The following is a 23,652-nucleotide window of genomic DNA, read 5'->3' as shown; positions in this document are numbered from 1 at the left end:
GCAGAATTAAATTTGTTTTACGTTTTATTTTGGTCTGATGACATTCAACTGCATTTTCACTGCGGAGCAGTTCTATTTGATTGATGGAAAACTTTCATGGCCGCTGGTCTTCAGAGTTAGTAAAAGCGACTCCACCACAAGGTATATTTAGCAAGCTAGCTTTTACGTTGCTCTGACACTCAGGGTAGTTATATGTGGCTGTTATATCAATTCACATAAACAACAAAGTGTTTGGCGTTTTCATTTGTATGACAAAAGAATTTTCAAATTAAATGTATTCTGAAGAATAATGAACGCTTCATCCCTTTGTGAACGAAAGAATATGAAATAAGTTTTATGAAAAAAGATGAATTAGAATGTTATGAGATCCCTCACTCCAGTGAGCGCAGTGACAAAAGGTAATACATGTATTTTTTGTTTCGTCGTATAGGCCTAATTAGCTGACAGACATTTCATTTTATTATTATCGTTTTCAATATCTTATTGTTGCTATCTAATATTGACATTTGGTCCGTCATTACTGCGAGTATTTCTTCGTCATATAATCTGCTAATTGTAAACGGATTATAACTATACAGTATACCTAATACCTATGTATCAAGTGAAAGACACCCTCAAGTGTAAAACACCCTCGATGACGCTGCGGCTAGGCGGTGCATGAGGCTTGCTAATGAAAAAAAGGTGCAGTTTGGAGTAAAATCCGAACCCTGTGTTGTTTTCTCACATCTGATCTTGTCACGTCTCCAAATGAGTCATAAAACGGGCATAAATCCAAGGTTTAAGTATGATTTATAGCCAAGTTGAGCCGATCTGTCTTGGTATGAACCTGATACGTTGAGCACATTTGGTAAGAAACTATTCTCTGACCACCAGGTGCGCTAGTAGTCTGTTACAAAAATGTTGAAATCCCCACAGTGTGATTTTGTGTAGTATTTTAAAGGGGCTCTGATATAAGAGGGTAGTAACAAACCAGAAGGGTCAACCTAACTTATTTGTCAATGCCGGACGGTCTCCTAGCAGTAAACGGTCTAATTTAGGTTTCCTCGTGTCTATGGCGTTATGCTCAAGCTGATGTCATTGAATATATGTATAATTTTGAATTGATGTCTTCTTGGAAGAAATACCCCTAACAACATAACCTGATACAGCCTTTGTAACAAGGAAATAGAATTAAGATGTCTAAAAATAAACACGAAGTTGAGTTTAAGATAACATATTGATGCAAATTTCAAACTTTAAGCTACAGAATCTATCCTTTTCAGCCGCCATGGAACATTTTTTGGTGCTGACAGTGGTAACAGGTTAGTATTTTGTCTCTCCATATTAGATAATTTAACTTAATATATGATACATGGTATTGAGATACATGTACATGTATGTAATCTCTCTCTCTCTCTCTCTCTCTCTCTCTCTCTCATAAATGCGTTAAAGAAATACACAAGCATAACATACCGCACCGTACTCAGTAGGTAAGACAGGTGTCATAAGTAACGACTAACGACTGACTTTTTCATTCGTTTTTTTCTGTCTTGCAAATTGTCAAAGCCTCCGCTCAGATTTTTATTTTCAATCCTCGTTCTTCCCATAGCCTTTATCCTGCCGACTTCCCAAGCCGTGTTCGACTGTTCCGGGAAGAGGGACTACTTCTACAAAGACGACGTCAGCTGTACCAGATACTACGAGTGTCGCTACGGGCAGCTGGCGGGGACGTACTCCTGCTCACTGGGGTACTTCTTCTCTCAGGATGTTGTGGGTTGCATTCCGGCCACCAGGCTAATAGAGGACGGGGTGTGTACCCTTCACGGTGGGTGTATATAGACAGTCTTCCTGTAACCTTGAATTTGACCTTTGACCTTCTTTTTACTATGAACTGAAGTTTGCAAATTTTTTCTGTCCCTAATATATCTAAAACTGGCAGAGATATGCCCATAATTACTATAGAACCTGAATGGAATTCAAAAATTGACAGTCTTCCTGCAAACTTGAATTTGACCTTTGGCCGACTTTTCACTTTACAAATTTTCAGGCACTTATATTTACCATTGAACTTGGATGGGAAGTCTTATATTCACAATCTTACTGCAACCTTGCATTTGACCTTTTACTTTTCGGCATGATTATGTTATAAATTGTAATTTTTTACAAAAAATTAGAACTCTTGTTCACTGCATTTTGTAGAGCTTGTCAATTGTTTATATAAAAGGTTCAAAAGTTTGGAGAAACACACGATCTTCTACAATCTTATGCAATTAACTATAAATTTATACCGTACCTAGATTAATTCACCCATACTAGACCTGCGTATAAATTCACCGCACCTATTTTACAGGATACCGTGCTGGCATGGCGCCCGAAGGACCTTTCATCTGTCCGCGAGCTGGCATGTTTGCTGTAGCCAAGAACTGCTCCCTGTATAACTTCTGTAGCCGCGCGGACGTGGAGGGGAAAACTCTGCAGTGTCCTGAACAGTTCTTCTTCAACGAGACCATGGGATCTTGTCGCTGGCGAGGCCACTTTAAAGACTGCCTAAGAGATGGGACTCGGATCACGTCAACACCACCTCCAAGTTAGTGAACAGAACTGGATTATTTTCCATACATTTCCTGTTTATATGTTTACAGACGTTGTACTAATATATATATATATATATATATATATATATATATATATATATATATATATATATATATATATATATATCCCGTTATCTGCATTATCATTCACCTGAATAGTGAAACTGTCGTCTCTGATGATTTTTTGCAGTCCAATCGTGTTAAGTTTCTCGTTATGACCATTATCCTTACAGTATATATTACCTCGTAGATACTCTCACCTTTAAATTCTAAGCTGACATTTTAAAAGTCTGTTTATACACTGATATATTGTTAATCCAAATTGATAGCAAAACAGTCTACAATCTAAAAGTTAATGGAACTCAGCAGTCTCGGCGATGTGTATCTCCATCCAAGACTGCAGATATTTTGGTGACTAGAGCAAAGGCTTGCGAACTAAAATAAATAAATCCAGCACATATAAAACATATTGCAAACACAAAGAAACGATATGATAAAGTCATGTACATGAAATATTGATGTTTTACCCATTGGAATGATAGATTCATTGATATATCACAGTGTCAATGTTAGTTTTTGAAAATAATTGCCAAAGTTTAAAACTCTTAAGAGTAAACTAATTGACTAACTAACTGACTAACAAATAAAAAAACAAACGAGCCGATAAATCGACCTGTGGATTTTTTTTGCAAGTAATAAGCAATCTATTGGTATTGAACATTACGGGATAATCTAATTTTTTAGATGTCACACACTGTTATTTTTACGCTAATAATAGCACCTTCCATTCTTTGTACAGCAACCACGCCGTGGCCTACACAGTGGAACCCCTGGCGAAGAACAACAAAAAGAATTACTACCACGCGTGCTCCGACCACCACGGGAAAACCTTGCTTTAAAGAAGGCTTAAAGACTGTGGACACTGAAGACTGCAGCGGGTTCTATGTCTGCAACAATTTGGTCTGGGTTCGATACCAGTGCCCGCCATTGTTGATGTATAACAATAAGACCGGTGTCTGCCAGTGGGATGTGAAGGTCGACACCTGCGACAAAGGGGTGTTTATATGGCCAACAACAACAACAACAACAACTGTGACATCGACTACAACTCAAGGTAATAGAACAACTGGGGAGGGTCTCCGCACTGAGTTTCCCTAGAAACATCTCTTCTTATCACGATGGCTGGCCTGTTATTATTAGAAAGAACCGTTCTTATTCACTAAAACGTTAAATCAGTCAACTATCATGCCAGTTTGAATGAAAGACTTGTTGAACAAATGAAACTTGCTTTTACGGCACCTCTTTTCAATTAATTTTAAGTTTGGCCACAAAAACATGATCAAATGCTATCGACGATAATTTATACCCTGCCAACAATATTTCACCTATACTAGACCTACGAATTATGCCACTGCACCTATTTTACAGGATACCGTGCTGGCATGGCGCCCGAAGGACCTTTCATCTGTCCGCGAGCTGGCGTCTTTGCTGTTGCCAAGAACTGCTCCCTGTACAACTTATGTTACCGCGCGGACGTGGAGGGGAAAACTCTGCAGTGTCCGGAACAGTTCTTTTTCAATGAGACCGCGCAATCTTGTCGCTGGCCAGGCCACTTCAAAGACTGCCTTAGAGATGGGACTCGGATCACAGCAATACAACCTCCAAGTTAGTAAATGAAACCGACTGATTTTTAAAAATACATTTTCTTATTAAAATTTTTACACACATTGTACTAAAATACATATACCTTGTTACCTGCATTATAGTTTATCTGACTGTTGAATTGTTTAATGATCGTATATGATGATTTTCGTGCAGTCCAACCGTGTTAAGTTTCACGTTATGAAGGTTATCCTTATTACCTCCGCCAAGGAGGTTATGTTTTCACCCCTGTTTGTCTGTCTGTCTGTCTGTCTGTGTCTGTCTATCTGTCATCAACATAACTAAAAAAGTTATGGACCGATTTTGATGAAATTTTCAGGAACAGTCAGAAGTGGGCCAAGGAACAGAATTACAGATGATTAGTTTTTGGTGGTGATCCGGATCAATTATCAATCAATAATAAAAAAACTAAGTTCTAGACCGATTTTGATGAAATTTTCAGGAACTGTCAGAAGTGGGCCAAGGAACAGATGATTAGTTTTTGTGGTGATCTGGATCAATAATCAATCAATAATCAATACTAACTAGAGGATCAGAGAGGCGATACCGCCTCCGAATATTGTACCACCAGCTGGAGCAAGCGCATAGACCCCCACATACACAAAATAAGGGACACAGCCACCAGTCTTTTGCTTGACAAGCTGTAAAAATGCAATCAACAAGAATTTTCAAAATATGCAAAAAAATATATCAAAAGTTCATCAAAAGGTAGGTGAAAGGTCAATTTCACAGTAAGATTGCCAGTATATGACTTCCTATTCAACTTCAAAAGTAACTTTGGACCTATCTCTGCCAGTTTGGGAGATAAAAGGGAAGCAAAATTTGCAAAGTTCAGTTCATGGTGAAAAGTAGGTCAACGGTCAATTTCAAGGTCACATTTAGATTGCCAGTGTATGACTTCCTATTCTAGTTCAATAGTAACTATGGACCTATCTCTGCCAGTTTTGGAGATAAAAGGGAAACAAAATTTGCAAAGGTTAGTTCATGGTGAAAAGTAGGTCAAAGGTCAATTTCAAGGTCACATTTGGATTGCCAGTATATGACTTCCTAATAAAGTTCAATAGTAACTATGGACCTATCTCTGCCAGTTTTGGAGATAAAAGGGCAGCAAAATTTGCAGAGTTCAGTTCATGGTAAAAAGTAGGTCAAAGGTCAATTTCAAGGTCACATTTAGATTGCCAGTATATGACTTCCTATTAAAGTTCAATAGTAACTATGGACCTATCTCTGCCAGTTTTGGAGATAAAAGGGCACCAAATTTGCAAAGTTCAGTTCATGGTAAAAAGTAGGTCAAAGGTCAATTTCAAGGTCACATTTGGATTGCCAGTATATGACTTCCTATAAAAGTTCAATATTAACTATGGACCTATCTCTGCCAGTTTGGGAGATAAAAGGGCAGCAAAATTTGCAAAATTCAGTTCATGGTGAAAAGTAGGTCAAATGTCAATTTCAAGGTCACATTTGGATTGCCAGTATATGACTTCCTATTCAAGTTCAATAGTAACTATGGACCTATCTCTGCCAGTTTTGGAGATAAAAGGGCAGCAAAATTTGCAGAGTTCAGTTCATGGTTAAAAGTAGGTCAAAGGTCAATTTCAAGGTCACATTTAGATTGCCAGTATATGACTTCCCATTCAAGTTCAATAGTAACTATGGACCTATCTCTGCCAGTTTGGGAGATAAAAGGGAAGCAAAATTTGCAAAGTTCAGTTCATGGTGAAAAGTAGGTCAAAGGTCAATTTCAAGGTCACATTTAGATTGCCAGTATATGACTTCCTATTCAAATTCAATAGTAACTATGGACCTATCTCTGCCAGTTTTGGATATGAAAGGGAAGCAAAATATGCAAAGTTTAGTTCATGGTGAAAAGTAGTCAGGCGGCTCAGTCCAAATTTTATCCAGAATTGTGCAAAAGATGATAACAGCATGAAATTTTCCACGATGAATGACCATTGGGTGTTTGTCAACCCCCTGATCCAAAATAGATGAACACCCAATGGTTATTCATCGGGGAAAGTTTTATGCTTTTATCATCTATTGCACAATTCTGGAAAAAATTTGGACTGAGCCACCTGACTATACCGTACTGCACATTTTGCTTTCACCACCAATATGTACTTTTTGATAGCGTAACTCGAAAACCGTTTGGAATACAAAAAAACGGAGACCACTTTCAGTGTTGGGCTTTACATGCTCTACAAAATGCAAAAAAGAATGGGTCTCTAGCATTAACGGTTCCCGAATTAGAGACAGTTTTCAGTTTCGGCATCTTATGGCCGTTACTCCAGTGAAAATGCACCGATTGACCCCAAATTCACGGAGATGAAAGATGATCTGAAGGGTAACACTTTCCAATAATATTATTGGTTAAGTCTGTGTGGTGTCTGAATAACAGGGCAAAAAAATTTTTTTTCATAAAAAATATTATTTTTTTGAAAATTTTGGCCCGTTTGACCTTGAAGTAAAGGTCAAAGGTCAAATCCAAGGGCATATTTGAAATCTACACATATGACTTTTGGAAAGCCGTCTGTAGAAATTTTTCCCATAACCCCTTCCGTAGGGTAGATAATTAGCATTTAATTTTGCCATTTTTGGACAAGGGTGCATTGCAATGAGTGCCACACCCAGACCTCATTACCGGCAAAGCCCAAATTTTACGTGGAACGAGCTGAGATTATAGGTGACCTAAATTCAAGAGATGGGTACGGGGGCCCTTACCGTCTAGGAGGAGAAGCGGTAACGGTAGCCGTCCGGCGGAGCCGGCGGAACGATCCGGACGAGACCGAAACCATGTGTACCGCCAGCGCTAACGCTGGTGGTACAATAAAAAATTGCTGACTTGGCGGAGGTCTGCGCTCTCGGAGTGCTTTTCTAGTTGTATATGTTATCAAGTAGATACTTTCACCTTAAAAATCAACGCTGACATTTTAAAAGTCTGGTTATACACTAAAATACTGTAAATCCAAATTGATGGTAAAATATTCTACAGTCTAAAAGTTATTGAACCTTACGGATAGACTTGACCCTGTAAAAGACACGCAGACTGTTATTTTAACGCTAATAATAGCACCTTCCATTCTTTGTACAGCAACTGCGCCGAGGACTACACAGTGGAACCCCTGGCGAAGAACAACAAAAAGAATTACTACCACGCGTGCTCCGACCACCAGGGGGAAACCTTGCTTTAAAGAAGGCTTAAAAACTGTGGACACTAAAGACTGCAGAGGCTTCTATATCTGTAACGATCTGGTATGGGTTCGATACCAGTGCCCGCCATTGTTGATGTTCAACAATAAGACCGGCGTCTGCCAGTGGAATGTGAAGGTGGACACGTGCGACAAAGGGAAGTTTATATGGACAACAACAACAACAACAACAGTGGCACCTGTAACAACCCAAGGTAATAAGAAGACGACTGACGAATTGCGAGTGTAAATTTTGTTTACAGATTTATTAAATAGAGTCTAAAGTAATCAATGTTGAAGACTGCGTACACCACTTAATGTGCCAATTTTCCGTAAGTTGGTAGTAAAAAACATTTAAAACTCTTTGTCATTGCGGATCAATTCATACATGTACCTTCCAATATATAGGCAGGCCTCTATTGCCGGTAATTTCCGTTTTTGATAGGACTCGTTTGTCTGCTGAGCAATATTCACTAGCGCCCTCCTACAAGTAACTTTCCTTTGATAGTAACGGTCAAGGTCACGAGAGAAGATGCCTCAGTTGTGACTGTCTGTTGGCGAACCATTTCAATTTTTCAAAACATTGATAGTAAAAGAAATCCCGATCTAAGTGTTCAAATTATGCCATAATGGTAATGAATATGAAATTAGCGGACTCAAAAGTAATTACTTTGGGACATTTGGGGTTTATTACTTACACTTACAATATTTACACTCGCAAAAATGGAATAGCGTGTTTTTTTCTAAACGTATTTTTCGGCCAGAACTTATGAACTAATGTTCACGTATATTAAACTTAGCATTGGGTTCTCATTTCCTCTCACCAGTGCACGAGGGACTGTACGCTATTTGTTTGATAGTATATGGGGCTTTTAAACAGAGAATCTGATATAATATCTGCAATGACTTCTTCCGACACTTCGAGTTCCCATGTCTTCTGCGTATTTTTCAGAATCAAAAACACATACAACTACAAAGAAGGAGACAATTGTTGATATTTCCGGCAAAACGAATAATTTGGAGATTCATCGGCAAACGAGAGCTCCTTATGTGAAAATGAGTCACAGCGAAATCCACTGCAGTGCAAATACCATAATGGTTGCCATTGCGCGCGAAGCCGTTGGTCCATTGGAAGGTGACGTATGTACCTTGTCGCTCATCTCCGAGACCCACAATGTACCGGGAAGGACAATTCAAGTCACATCTTGTTCACCTTCAGCCCCGACACGTGCGGCACTTCAGCTCGGTTGACCAAAGCTTTTGTCGTGTTCGAAAATGAAATTTTTATAAAGAACAGATTCCTTGCCGAGCAACAGGTGTCCGTGTCCTTTGAAAATTATTTCAACACGGTGCCCGTGGTTTGCAACTATGACCGCAAGGAACTCCTGTCCATCTCTTACAAGCCACATTTCCGAACGCTGAATGTTCTAGAGCATGGATTTGGTAGGCCTTTTTTATGATTTACAACTCTTGACCAGTTGTTCTGTTTTGCTACTGACAAAATGTAATCATTGATTTATTAAAAAAATAGATATTAACCCAGAGATAAATGCACCCACGGTCCATAGGCTGCTATAGCCACCAATTACAACTATCACAACGCGTTAAATCTTCTCTTTGCATCTTACAACGAACACGTCTTTTGACAACAAGTCACTTGACAATGAAAAGACATTGTCAACATACACTTGAACAAATGATGCTGGGTTGATTATTCTATACTGAGTGCGAGTTGTCGCGTTTTTTTCTTTCTGGACAGGTCATCTGACGTTCAGTCTGGGGCAGTACCATGGCGTCCAGTTTAAAGTACCGTACCAGCCGGACGACTACCCGCTGTCCGTGGACCTGAAGGACCAGATATACATCCGTCTGGGCGTGAGGCTGGCTGCAGCCAATGTGTCCGGCCTGGCGCTGAGGGCAGACAGTTGTAAAGCAACCAGTTCTCTTAGTCCGTTTTCATCTGAAGCCGTGAAACTTATTGACGATGGGTCAGTATCGAAAAATATCGGATGTGTTTTGCCTTTTTTAAGCGCAACGCCACTGCAACCAAAGCTATCAAAAATAAATGAAATCGATGTCAACGTAAAAAACAACAAACACTTACCTGCACATCATTTTATGATAAATTTCCACTCTGGATTAGTTATATTTAATCTTTTTTTTAATTGAACGGATCGACAGAACAGCCGCTCTGTTATACTGAATGGACGTTGCTTACGATGGTTCGTTTTTACTTTCAATTATGTTATTAATTCAACATAAGGAAATTAACCTCCACACTCGAATTTGCCTACATGCCTTTTTTTAATTAAAAAATTACTAAAATACGTTTATAAAGAGTTAAAACTGGCGTGTTTTGTATATTGCACAAGAGACTATTATTTAATATTGCATGGCTGCACAGAACAAATCTTATGCCATCTCTCACGACTTCTACATTCCAGCTGCCCCGCTATGAAACAGTTGACCGTGTATCCTAGCAACGACCCCACTGAAATATTATTTGGATTTCCAGCGTTCTACTTTGTACGTGATATAGAACAGGTAAGTCCCAGAGATAAAGAGCAGTCTCTGTCCTCGGCGGCACTGTGACATCTTTCTTTACCTCACACGAGGAGCTACTGTTGTATAAAGACACGAGTGGTGTGTTAAACCAATAAGTTTCAACTTCTTGGTTAAATCATATGGATGCATGATGCCAATATAATAACATGATCATCTTGCAAAGATTGTCTCCAATGAATGCTAGTGTAAAAGTAACGCAAAACAGGTTACACAAAGTTTTTACAGTCTTGTATATATCGAGTGTGTTGTAAAATATTGGAATGTATTGTAAAATATTTATTGTTGAGGTCAAAACTATGTAAAAGGAAGCGTAGGCCTACGTTGTTTGAATATAACAGTTGAATTTCGAGTCCAAAATTTAATTTCACCCATTGCGCCATTAAACGTATATAGAAGCTCACCCTGCGGATCACATTGTTCTCTCCTGCCACCCCATCTGTAGGTGTACCTCCACTGTGAGATGCAGGTATGTATGCAGAGTGACCCCACGTGTTCCTCGAGCTGCCAAACTCCCGCCAGAGGGCGCAGAGATGTGAGTGGTGCCTCCTCCTCCTCCTCTACCTATATCGTCACACAGGGACCCTTCCAGCTTAAGCGAGGTAAGGCACCACCTTCACCTCAACTACTGGACGTGAGGACTTTAGATGTCCGTTATGTACAGGAGTTAGTGTATGGAGAAAGAGGACCCCTTTTAAAACGAATTACTCTGTCCGTTTTAGTGTACAGTAAATCCCAAAGTAAACATTGTATACTTATAATTAGTTACTTTTACCCTAGATCTTAAGATAAAGATTGTAAACTTTGTTACCTAGATCCTAAAGCAGAATTTGTATACATTGTAACATTTACCCTAGCTCCGTAAGTTAACATTGTATACTTTGGTACTTTTACCCTAGATCCAGGAAATGCCACGGGCGTTGTTGTCGTGTGCAGCGTTGTTGTATGCGTTGCAGCACTAGCAGCCATTAGTGTGTCACGACGCAGACGTAGAACACGATGGCAGAAGGTAGCGACACATGACGGTGAAGATGATATTATGTAGAGTGACTATAAAATATTGACCTTGCATGCAGATGAAAGCAACCTGCGTCCATCTTTGGACATTTAGGCCCTATATCTGCCGTTTGTGCGCATTTTATTTGACCTCGCATTGTTTCAAATCTGCTGATCTAACGAACGTTCTGGGATATTTAGAATGTATTTTTCTTGTTTGCATTATAAACATGGAGAGTGAGTTAAGCATATCGACAGTTTCATATCCATATGTGTGTTTGGGATCTTGCTTTTTTAAACTTTAGTTTGAATTGGTATCACATACAATGGATTTAAATAAGTAGGCCCTAAAGACGGTTATACATTTGTAAAATGAGAAAAGTAGGCCTACAGGTAGTATCGCTATTAAGGTCACAAATTGCAATTTACGCATTATATTTATTGTAGAAAAATTGGAATACTAGAAAATAAAATCTCAAATGCCAGCAATTCAAAATAAAAATACATTTAAGTCAAAATGTAGATGTTCCGAGTTTTTTTAAAAAAAGCACAGTTCTGGGTGATTGTGCCTATTGTTATTTCTGGTTGTGACATGGTGTTGCCCATGTTTAGCTGGCTTGGCTTTGTGCTTAGTAGGGTTTGTTTTATTGTGATTTGGGACACTTCTTATAATGCTAATTTCCGTTATTAAGTTCAGACTGTAATCAACATGATGGAAGAACGGCGAAAACCCAATCAATGTAGGGGCCTATATGTTTTAACATTAAAATGTCTCTGAAAACTAAAAGTTTAATCGTCGATTTCAAGACTTCCGAAGACTGCGGCATTGTGGCTGTCACATCTGAAAGTCCGTTCGCTGAATGCAATCAGATTAAGAAGCTAAAACGACTCCTCCTGGCGTTGAGTAAAATATATGTATAGCAAAGTCGGTAATTATATGTTGGAAAGAGAAGGAGGCGTATTAATTACATAAGCTGAAGTAAGGAAACTTAACACGTGGTAATTAGGAAACAGTGTACTAGAAATTTCCCAGATATTTTACATCAGTGAAAATGTTTTCATTGTAAGTAAAATCATTTTTTGCACTCGGCAGGAAATTACTTTTACAATCGAGTTACCTGTTGAGGAAATGTATCCGGATGTTTTTTATTTTTTTTCCATTAGCGGAAGCTTAGCTATTGTTTTTTTTTTAAAGAAGATTGTCCATTAGGATACAGTTACTTTACAAAGAGATTTACACTGGCTGCAATTTAATTTTAATAATTCATGGTGGAAAAGAATGCCAGGTGTAATGGTAGGAAATGAGTAAATCGCTTTAGGACAAAACAGGTTATATTGATTATTATTTATCTATACATCATCTTTGCTTGATACAATTCCCTGCACCTAGATTATTTATATCCGATTATTGCAGGCCTAATGCTGCACTTGAAAATAAACAGTGATGTTCAATAATCGTCCAAAATATGTTCTACCGGTAGTAGCTCTTCTTGGAGTTTTCAATATGGCGGACGACCCGAATATTCCTAAAAAAAAAAAAAAAAAAAACGTAACGGTTTGTAAAGTTTGGTCAACGTTGTCAATTACATGTACGAGGCAATATATTTCACTTTCATATCACCTTATTTTCTTGCGATTGACCGTTTCCTGTTTTTTCGCTGTGTAGCACTGCATTGTGCATTTCAGTATGGTCACATGCTGGTCGCTCATATCAACACGACCGTTGGCCTTGACCCGTGCATGTTTCTGTCGCCAATTTACAAAAAGGAACAGACTTTTCTTATATCACCGAGGTGGAGTTGACAGCATCGGTGAATGGTTGGATAGTAAATTATTGTGCAGGGTGAGATACGGTGGCGTTGGTGAAATACGTAACACCTAGTTCGGCTTATTGCGTATTAATGTTGATTATTCCGCCTCTGTTATCATCTGTACGCATCCACCACTGACATTAAAAAATCAAAACACATTTATATTAAAATATGTGTAATTATTTAAATAACATGGCATGATTTAGTTTTAGTTCGCACTCAAGTGAAAAAGCTTCCACAAAAGAAACGCACACAAAGCTTCAACACCCCCTTGCTGCTCAAGGGGACTTTCATTCAGTAAAATACATTACTGAATCATTGTGCAGTCAAACACAAACGCTAGTTTTAACACATCCACCCATCCACCCACCCATCCGCCCATCCGCCCATACACACATACATACATACATACATACAGAAACACGTTCGGATACACGCGCGCACCTTTACAACTAAAAACGTGTGCATACATTAATTTACATACACTGTAACAAACGCAGATTTTGTTTTTGTGCAAAGCATTATGCCCCTATTTCAAACAGACCACGAGTCCCACGAATCGCCAGGAATTGATAAATTTCAGGATCCGTGGTTGAATCGTAATCAGTTCGTGAAGTTCTTAACAGATTCGTATATATTCGTAGTCAGTACTTGCAACTCTTGATCAATAACGTCACGTCTCCAAACGGGTCATAGAACGCGCCCGGGCATAAATCCAAGGTTTAAGGCTCGTTTAAGTTGAACCGATCTTTCTTGGTCTGAACCTCATACGTTGAGCACAGGTGGTAAGAAACCACGTGGTACGCTAGTAGCCTGTTACGTAAATGTTGAAATCCCCACAGTGTGATTTTGTGTAGTATTTTAATGGGGTTCTGATATAAAAGGGTAGTAACAAACCAGAAGGGCCAACCTAACTTATTTGTGAATGCCGGACGGTCTCCTAGCAGTAAACGGTCTAATTTAGGAACGCGCAAGTTATTTGTTTCCTCGTATCTATGGCGTTATGAGCTGTCTGATGTCCTTGAATATATGAATAATTTTTGAATTGATGTCTTCTTGGAAGAAAAACCCCTAACAACAGAACCTGGTACAGCCTTTGTAAAAAGTAAATAGAATTAAGATGTCTAAAAATAAACACGAAGTTGAGTTTGAGGTAACCAATTGATATACATTTCAAACTTTAAGCTTCACTATCTATCCTTTTCAGCCGCCATGGAACATTTTTTGGTGCTGGCAGTGGTGACAGGTAAGTGTTTTGTCTCATCATTTTAGCTATTTAACTTAATATATATATGGTATTGAAATACATGTATATACATATGCGTACTTTCTCTCTCTCTCACTCTCTCTCATAAATGTGTTTAATAAATACATAAGCATCACACACTACACCGAATAGTGTACCGGTATATTAACAGCAAAGACATGTGTCAGAAGTAACGACTAACGACTGACTTTTTCATTCATTTTTTTTTTTTTTTTTTTTTGCTATCTTGCAATTTGCCAAAGCCTTCACTCAGATTTTTATTTTAAATCCTCGTTCTTCCCTAGCCTTCACCCTGCCGACTTCCCAAGCCGTGTTCGACTGTTCCGGGAAGAAGGACTACTTCTACAAAGACGATGTCAGCTGTATCAAATACTACGAGTGTCGCTACGGGCAGCTGGTGGGGACGTACTCCTGCTCACTGGGGTATTTCTTCTCTCAGGATGCTGTGGGTTGCATCTCGGCTACCAGGCTCATAGAGGACGGGGTGTGTACCCTTCACGGTGGGTATATATAGACAGTCTTCCTGTGACCTTGAATTTGACCTTCTTTTTTACCATGAACTGAAGTTTGCAAAATTTCTGTCCTTTAAATCTCTAAAACTGACAGAGATATGCCCATAAGTACTATTGAACCCGAATAAGAACTCATATATTGACAGTCTTCCTGTGACATTAAATTTAACCTTTGGCCTTCTTTTTACCAAAAGTTTGCAAAAAATTTCCGTCCCTTATGTCTCTAAAACTGGCAGAGATATGCCCATAATTACTGTTGAACCTGAATGAAACTCATAAATTGACAGTCTTCCTGCAAACTTGAACTTGACCTTTGACTTACTTTTCACCATTACGCCGCACTTTACAAATTTTCAAGCACTTATATTTACTATTGAACTTGGATGGGAAGTCTTATATTCACAGTCTTACTGCAACCTTGGATTTGACCTTTTTCGCCACGATTATGTTATAAATTGTAATTTTCTACAAAAAAATTGAGAACTCTTGTTCACTGCATTTTGTAGAACTGTTCATATAAAAAGTTTAAAAGTGTGGTGAAATACATGATCATATACAATCTTATGCAATTAACTATACATTTATACCGTACATACTAGACCTGCGTATAAATTCACCGCACCTTGTTTACAGGATACCGTGCTGGCATGGCGCCCGAAGGACCTTTTATTTGTCCGCGAACAGGCATGTTTGCTGTCGTCAAAAACTGCTCCCTGTATAACTTCTGTAACCGCGCGGACGTGGAGGGGAAAACTCTGCAGTGTCCGGAACAGTTCTTCTTCAACGAGACCATGGGATCTTGTCGCTGGCGAGGCCACTTCAAAGACTGCCTTAGAGATGGGACTCGGATCACGTCAAAACCATCTCCAAGTTAGTGAACAGATCTGGTTTAATTTTCATACATTTCCTGTTTATATGTTTACAAACGATGTACTTATATATATATATATATATATTTTTTTTTTTGCAGTCCAACTGTGTTAAGTTTCTCGTTATGAACATTATCCTTACAGCATATGTTGAAATATTAAAAGTCTGGTTATACACTGAAATACTGTAAATCCAAATTGATGGTAAAACATCTTACAATCTAAAAGTTAATGGGACTCAATAGTTCCGGAGATGTGTTTCCACATCCAAGACTGCAGATATTTTGTTGACTAAAGCAAAGGCTTGCGAACTAAAATAAATCCAACACATACAAAACATATTGCAAACACAAAGGAACGATATGATCAAGTAATGCACATGAAACTTGATATTTGTACCCACTGAAAAGATCAATTCATTGCTTTGCCATAGTGTCGATGTTAGTTTTTGAAATTAACTTGCAAACTTAAAAAATTCTTAAGAATAAACTAACCGACTAACCAACTTACATGTACTAACAAATAAACAAACAAATGAGCAGATAAATAGACTTGTGGATTTTTTTGCAAGTAATAAGCAATCTATTGGTATTGAACATTGCGGGATAATGCAATCTTTTAGATGTCACACATTGTTATTTTTACGCTAATATAAACACTTTCCATTCTTTGTACAGCAACCACGCCGAAGCCTACACAGTGGAACCCCTGGCGAAGAACAACAAAAAGAATCACTACCACGCGTGCTCCGACCACCACGGGAAAACCTTGCTTTAAAGAAGGCTTAAAGACTGTGGACATTGAAGACTGCAGCGGCTTCTATATCTGCATCAATTTGGCTTGGGTTCGATACCAGTGCCCGCCATTGTTGATGTATAACATTAAGACGGGCGCCTGCCAGTGGGATGTGTTGGTGGACACGTGCGACAAAGGGAAGTTTATATGGACAACAACAACAACAAAAGTGACATCGACCACAACTCTAGGTAATAGAAGAAAAACTGGGGAAGGTCTCCGCACTGAGTCTTCCGTAAAAAAAAACTCTTTCTTATCACGATGGCGGGCCTGTTATTATTAGAAATTACCATTCTTATTCACTACGGCGTTAAATCTGTCAACGATCATATCAGTTTGAATGAAATATTTGTTGAACAAATGAAACTTGCTTTTACAGCTCCTCTTTTCAATTAAGTTCACAAGTTTGGCCACAAAAACATGATCAAATGCCACTGGGGCTTAATTATACCCTGTCAACAATAATTCACCAAAACCAGACCTACAGATTATGCCACCGCACCTATTTTACAGGATACCGTGCCGACATGGCACCCGAACGAGCTTTCACCTGTCCGCGAGCTGGCATCTTTGCTGTAGCCAAGAATTGCTCCCTGTTCAGTATCTGTGACCGCGCGGACGTGGAGGGGAGTATTCTGCAGTGCCCGGATCAGTTCTTCTTCAACGAGACCATGGGATCTTGTCGCTGGCGAGGCCTCTTCAAAGACTGTCTTAGAGATGGGACTCGGATCACGTCAACCTCACCTCCAAGTTAGTAAACAAAACCGACTGATTTTTTAAAATACATTTTCTTATATAAAATTTTACAAACATTGAACTGAAATATACATACCTTGTTACCTGCATTATCGTTTATCTGACTGTTGAATTGTTTTAATGATCGTATATGATGATTTTTGTGCAGTCCAACCGTGTTAAGTTTCATGTTATGAACGTCATCCTTATTGTATATGTTACCATGTAGATACTTTCACCTTTAAAATCAAAGCTGACATTTTAAAAGTCTGGTTATACATGTACACTAAAAGACTGTAAATCCAAATTGATGGTAAAATAGTCTACAATCTAGAAGTTAATGTGACACAGTAGCCGCAGCAATTTAAGACCTGCAGATATACAGTACAGTGTTGCAATACTTTGTGACCTGGTTGGCTGCAGAAATTAATGAGCACTCTATTGGTATTACGGAAAGACTTGACCCTGTAAAAGACATAGACAAAGACACAGACACAAGCCTTGCTTTAAAGTAGGCTTAAAAACTGTGGACACTGAAGACTGCAGAGGCTTCTATATCTGCAACTTTTTGGTCTGGGTTCGATACCAGTACCCACCATTGTTGATGTATAACAATAACACCGGTGTCTGCCAGTGGGATGTGTTGGTGGACACGTGAGACGAAGGGCAATTTATATGGAAAACAACAACCACGGCAACAGTGGCACCTGTAACAAATCAAGGTATTAGGAAGACGACCGACGAATTGCGAATGTAAATTACGTCCGTAGACTTTGTTAAATAGACTCCTAAATCATAAATATTGAAGACTGCTTACATGTACACTCAAGTAAAAAGAAATGTAACACTCAGTTTTGGGAGTTTTTTTTTTGGGGGGGGGGGGGGCAGAAAAAATTTATTTTTGAGTTCCGCCAGTTTTATATCATTTATCTGTTGAGAAAATGAATATTTACGTAGAAAAAAGGCATCCACGGTCCATAGGCTGCAATAAACGCTATTACACTATCTGAACGCGTTAAATCTTCTCTTTGCATGCTACAACGAACAAATCTTTTGACAACAAGTCAATTGTCAATGTCACGGTCAAGGTCACAAGAGAAGACTGCCCCTATTGGCTGGCCAACTCCCTATATTGATAGAAAAAAAGTCCCCATTTAAGTGTTTAAATCATGACATAACGGCAAGGAATATGAAGTTAGGGGACCCAAAAGTTATTCATTTGGGACATTTGGGGATTATAACACTTAAAATATTTACACTCGCAAATATGGAGTAGCATGTTCATTTCAAAACGTTTTTCCTACCAGACCTGATGGACCAATTTTCACGTATAGTGAACATGGGGGTTCTTTTTTCCTTTGTGAACGCTTGGGCTTTTAAACAGAATTTCTGACACAATATTGCCAATGACTTGTTCCGATATTTGCACACACTTGTTTCCTGTGTTTTTGCGTATTTTTCAGAATCAAAAACACTTACAACTACAAAGAGGGAGACAATTGTTGATATTTCCGACAAAACGAATAATTTGGGGATCCGTCAGCAAACTAGAGCTCCTTATGTGCAAATCAGTTACGCCGAATCCCACTGCAGTGCAAATACCATAATGGTTGCCGTTGCGCGCGATGTCGTTGGCCCACTGGCAGGTGACATAAACCTTGTCGCCCATCTCCGAGACCCACAATGTACCGGGAAGGACAATTCAAGTCACATCTTGTTCACCTTTAGCCTTGACACGTGCGGCACTTCAGCTCGGTTGACCAAAGATTTTGTCGTGTTCGAAAATGAGATTTTCATCAAGAGCTGCTCCCTAGTCCAGCAACAGGTGTCCGTGCCCTTTGAAAATTATCTCAACACGGTACTCACGGTGTGCAAATATGACCGCAAGGAACTCCTGTCCATCTCTTACAAGCCACATTTCCGAACCATGAATGTTCTGGAGCATGGATATGGTAAGCCTTTTTTTATGATTGACCAGTTGTTCTGTTTTGTTATTGACAAAATGTAATCATTTATCTATTGATAAAATTGATATCAACGCAGAAAAAAATGCATCCCCAGTCCATAGGCTGCTATAAACGCTATTACACTATCTCAACGCGTTAAATCTCTTCTTTGCATGCTACGACGAACACGTCTTTTGACAACAAGTCAATTGACAATGAAAAGATATTGTCAACATAAACTTGAACAAATGATGCTGGGTTGATAATTCTTTACTGAGTGCAAGTTGTCGCGTTTTTTTTTTCTGGACAGGTAACCTGACGTTTAGTCTGGGGCAGTACCATGGCGTCCAGTTTAAAGTACCGTACCAGCCGGACGACTACCCGCTGTCCGTGGACCTGAAGGACCAGATATACATCCGTCTGGGCGTGAGGCTGGCTGCAGCCAACATGTCCGGCCTGGCGCTGAGGGCAGACAGTTGTAAAGCAACAAGTTCTCTTAGTCCGTTTTCATCTGAAGCCGTGAAACTTATTGACGATTGGTACGTATGGCACAAGGCCACTGAAACCACTGAAATTTTATCAATAGATTTTATCAATAGATAAAGTCATCAAAAATAAATGAAATCGATGTCAACGTAAAAACCAACAAACAAAACTGATGGTTCGTTTTTACTTTCAATTATGTTAGGAATTCAACATAATTAAATTACCCCCCCCCCCCCCCCCCACACACACACACACACATTCAAACTGGCTTACATGCCTTTTTAGAGTTTTAACTCTTTAAAAACGTATTTAAAAACTCTTTTAAAAAACAAACTAACAAACTGGCGTGTTTTGTGTTAGTTGATATTGCATGGCTGCACACAACAGATTTTATTCCACCTCTCATGGCGCCTACCATTACGCCTCGCTGTCTCACAACTTGTACATTCCAGCTGTCCCGTTCTGAAGCAGCTGACCATGTATCCTAGCAACGACTCCACTGAAATATTATTTGGATTTCCAGCGTTCTACTTTGTACGGGATATAGAACAGGTAAGTCCCAGAGATAAAGAGCAGTGATATAGAACAGGTAAGTCCCAGAGATAAAGAGCAGTGATATAGAACAAGTAAGTCCCAGGGATAAAGAGCAGTCTCTGTCCTCGGCGGCACTGTGACATCTTTCTTTACCTCTCACGAGGAGCTACTGTTGTATAAAGACACGAGTGGTGTGTTAAACCAATAAGTTACAACTTCTTGGTTAAAATATATGGATGCATGATGCCAATGTAATAATCATCATATAAAGATTGTCTCCAATGAATGCTAGTGTAAAAGTAACGCAAAACAGGTTACAAAAAGTTTTTACAGTTTTGTATATATCGAGTGTGTTGTAAAATATTGGAATGTATTGTAAAATATTTAAGGTCAAAACTATGTAAAAGGAAACGTTGTTTGAATATAACAATTTCGAATATCGAGTCCAAAATTTAATTTCACCCATGGCGTCATTAAATGTATACAGAAGCTCACCCTGCGGATCACGGCGTTCTCTCCTGTCACCCCATCTGTAGGTGTACCTCCACTGTGAGATGCAGGTATGTATGCAGAGTGACACGACGTGTTCCACGAGCTGTCAGACTCCCGCCAGAGGGCGCAGAGATGTCAGTGGTGCCTCCTCCTCTACCTATATCGTCACACAGGGACCCTTCCAGCCTAAGCGAGGTAAGGATTCATCCCATTAAGAGATATTACAAAAAAAAAAAAAAAAACAAAAAAACAAAAAAAAACCCAAGTATTAACTTTGAATGTAGAAATGGATTCATTAACCATTAGTAAGTATGGGAAAATTGTCGTTAATCCCAGGAAATTTCATTTTTTGGCCAAAATGAACATTTGTTATCCTTTAAATGTACACACTGTACACTTTGTTACTTTTACTCGTGAACTTAAAAAAAGAAACGTTGCATACTTTGTTAATTTTACCCTGCATTTCAACGTAGAGTTATCATTGTATACAGTGCTACTTTAACCCTAGATCCTAAAGTAATCGTTTAATACTTTATTACTTTTACCCTAGATCCTAAAGTAAACGTTTAATACTTTATTACTTTAACCCTAGATCCTAAAGTAAACGTTTAATACTTTATTACTTTAACCCTAGATTCTAAAGTAAACGTTTAATACTTTATTACTTTTACCCTAGATTCTTAAGTAAACGTTTAATACTTTATTACTTTTACCCTAGATCCTGAAGCCTCGGGGGGAGTTGCTTTCGCGTGCAGCATTATTGCATTTGTTGTTGTAGCCACTCCAGTCATCCAGGCGTCGATGCACGGGCGTAGCACACATGGCCAGAGGGTAGTGACGTATGTCGGCCATGATATTATGATGTGATTTGTCCGTGTGGGACATTTCTTAAAGTGTTCATTTTCGTTGTTAAGCGCAGATACAATCGAACCCAATCAATCTAGATGTTAATGTCTCTGAAAACTACCAGGTTAATCGCATGATTTCAAGACCACTGTAGACTGCGGCATTGTGGGCACTGTAGACTGCGGCATTGTGGGCACTGTAGACTGCGGCATTGTGGGCTGTCACATCTGAAGGTCCGTTCATCATGAGTTAGGTCGCAATAGCTAGTGTGCACGGGGACTCTCGCTGAATGTAATCAGATTAAGAAGCTAACACGCCTCCTCCTGGCGTTGGAAAAATATATGTATAGAAAAGCCGGTGAATATACAAGTATGTTGGAAAGAAAAAGAGGCGTGTAAGGCTCTATTCACATAGATTTTAGATCGATCTATCCCCGCGGGGAGTCTCACTAGATTACTTTCAGATAATCCGACTTAAATGTCCGTCCCGCCTACTACAAGCTGTAAGGGGGTAATTATCTTTCGTGTCCGCCCGGCTGACAGCTATTTAGCATGAATCCCCAGGGAGTTAGGTCGATCTAAAGTAGGTCGATCTAATCTATGGAAATGGGGTGTAAATTACATGAGCTGAAGTGAGGAAAATTAACACGAGGTAATTTGGAAATTGTGTACTTGAAATTTCCTAGATGTTTTCCTTCAGTGAAAATGTTTTTCATTGTAAGTAAAAATAATTTTTGCACTCGGCAGAAAATTACTTTTACAATCGAGTTACCTGTGGAGGAAATGTATCTGGAAGTTTTTATTTATTTTCCATTAGCGAAAGCTTAGCTATTGTTTCTTTTTAAGAGGATTGTCCATTAAGAAACAGTTACTTTACAAATAGATTTACACTCGCTGTAATTTGATTTGAATAATTCATGATGGAAAGAAAATTGCCAAGTGTAATGGTAGGAAATGAGTAAATCGCTTTAGGACAAAACAGGTTATATTGATTATTATTTATCTATACATCATCTTTGCTTTATAAATGTACACTTCCTTGATACACTTCCCTGCACCTAGATTATTAATTATCCGTTTGTTGAAGACTTAATGCTGCACTTGAATATAAATAATGATATCCAATAATGGTCACACATATGTTCTACCAGTAGTAGCTCTTGGAGTTTTTAATATGGCGGACGACCCGAATATTCCTAAAAAAGAAAACGTAACGGTTTGTAAAGTTTGGTCAACGTTGTCAATTACATGTACGAGGCAATATATTTCACTTTCATATCACCTTATTTTCTTGCGATTGACCGTTTCCATTGTTTACTCGCGTCCGGAGTCGTTTTTTTTCCCTGTGTTTCGCGCTGTGTTGCACTGCATTGCGCATCTCAGTATGGTCACACGCTGGTCACTCACATCAACACGACCGTTGGCCTTGACCCGTGCATGTATCTGTCGCCAATTTTCAAAAAAGAACGGGCTTACATCGCCGAGGAGGAGTTGACGATGACCCAAAAAACCGGACCACCCACCAAACACAAAACGTGCATTCTTCAAAGCAATGTTAGAAGAGTGATATAATTTGTTGCATGCTGTTTACTTTCATGTGAGAATTTGACTGACAGGAAGTCACCAGCATAAAATGTGTAAATAATGTCATTTCGTTTAAATGACATTTAAATTTGCATTTATCATATTAAAAAAACAATTAAAATCTTATAAAACAACATCAATTCAAAGCCAAAAACTTATTTTAAATTTTGGAGGTTTTTTGTTTTTATATTGTATATGATTTTTTTTATTGTATAAATTTTGCCTTTAGAAAATGCTATTTTAGTGAATTTTAACAGGAAAATGGACGCCATCTTGAAAATGGTGGCCATTTTGAAAAGGTTGTATGAAGCATCATGTAGCATCAAGCATCTAGCACTAATATGTATGTGAGTTTGGCATTTAAAGATATTTTGTGATGATTTAGCTGAACTAAAGTCCACATCATGGAAATTTGCATTTCATGGCAGCCATTTTGAATATTTGAAAATTGACTGCTTAAACCTCTCCCAAATTAAACCAAATGCCACAATGTAATGTAATAATAACTACTTTATGTAATCCAGGCAATAAAGGTTATATGAACATTGTGGTTTTGATTTTATATGTAAAGTTTTGGAATAAAATGAGAAAATTTGACCAATATTTCACAAACAATGGCGGCCATCTTGAAAACGGCGGCCATCTTGAAATTCTGGTATGGTGTTTTTTTAGCCCATAATCTCCCTCATCACAAAACATGTAAAGGTTAGATGATAGACAATGTTTAAGGTATGTTTATCAATGATTTGTATTTTTAGAAAAAATGCAAAAAAAACAGGCGGCCATCTTGGAAATTGT

The 23,652-nt window shown here is 38.6% G+C and overlaps 2 protein-coding genes and 1 long non-coding RNA gene across 5 annotated transcripts; 2 read left to right on the top strand and 1 right to left on the bottom strand.

Moving 5' to 3' along the window:
• The first annotated feature begins 1,188 nt into the window (after positions 1-1,188).
• Positions 1,189-22,158, top strand: LOC112041702 (uncharacterized). Of its 3 annotated transcripts, XM_087010169.1 has the most exons (12): positions 1,189-1,301; positions 1,589-1,804; positions 2,330-2,566; positions 3,373-3,687; positions 4,002-4,238; positions 16,115-16,423; positions 16,746-16,982; positions 18,431-18,919; positions 19,224-19,452; positions 19,852-19,951; positions 20,470-20,620; positions 21,144-22,158. In XM_087010169.1, the coding sequence occupies exons 1-12, from the start codon at positions 1,220-1,222 to the stop codon at positions 21,290-21,292; spliced, it is 2,751 nt and encodes a 916-aa protein (XP_086866295.1). In that variant the 5' UTR covers positions 1,189-1,219; the 3' UTR covers positions 21,293-22,158. The 3 variants fall into 3 exon arrangements, with proteins under 3 accessions (XP_086866295.1, XP_086866296.1, XP_086866297.1); XM_087010170.1 differs by lacking the exons at positions 3,373-3,687; positions 4,002-4,238; XM_087010171.1 differs by lacking the exons at positions 1,189-1,301; positions 1,589-1,804; positions 2,330-2,566; positions 3,373-3,687; positions 4,002-4,238 and adding exons at positions 13,886-14,035; positions 14,341-14,556; positions 15,202-15,438.
• Positions 7,327-11,526, top strand: LOC147762694 (ZP domain-containing protein-like). Its single transcript, XM_087010173.1, has 6 exons — positions 7,327-7,635; positions 8,373-8,863; positions 9,180-9,408; positions 9,865-9,964; positions 10,428-10,584; positions 10,882-11,526. Exons 2-6 carry the CDS (start codon positions 8,563-8,565, stop codon positions 11,025-11,027), a joined length of 933 nt encoding a protein of 310 aa, XP_086866299.1. The 5' UTR covers positions 7,327-7,635; positions 8,373-8,562; the 3' UTR covers positions 11,028-11,526.
• Positions 17,002-18,580, bottom strand: LOC147762693 (uncharacterized). Its single transcript, XR_015333686.1, has 2 exons — positions 18,447-18,580; positions 17,002-17,674 (listed from the first exon to the last, which is right to left on the bottom strand). It is a non-coding gene; the product is annotated as an uncharacterized LOC147762693 (long non-coding RNA).
• Positions 22,159-23,652: the final 1,494 nt, after the last annotated feature.

This window comes from Lingula anatina, chromosome 4 (assembly GCF_051362555.1).
Source record: "Lingula anatina isolate TDL-2025a chromosome 4, LinAna3.0, whole genome shotgun sequence".
In the NCBI taxonomy this organism is placed as follows: Eukaryota; Metazoa; Brachiopoda; class Lingulata; order Lingulida; family Lingulidae; genus Lingula; species Lingula anatina.
Note: the sequence above shows the minus strand (reverse complement) of the source record. Positions and strands in the feature narration are given on the sequence as shown.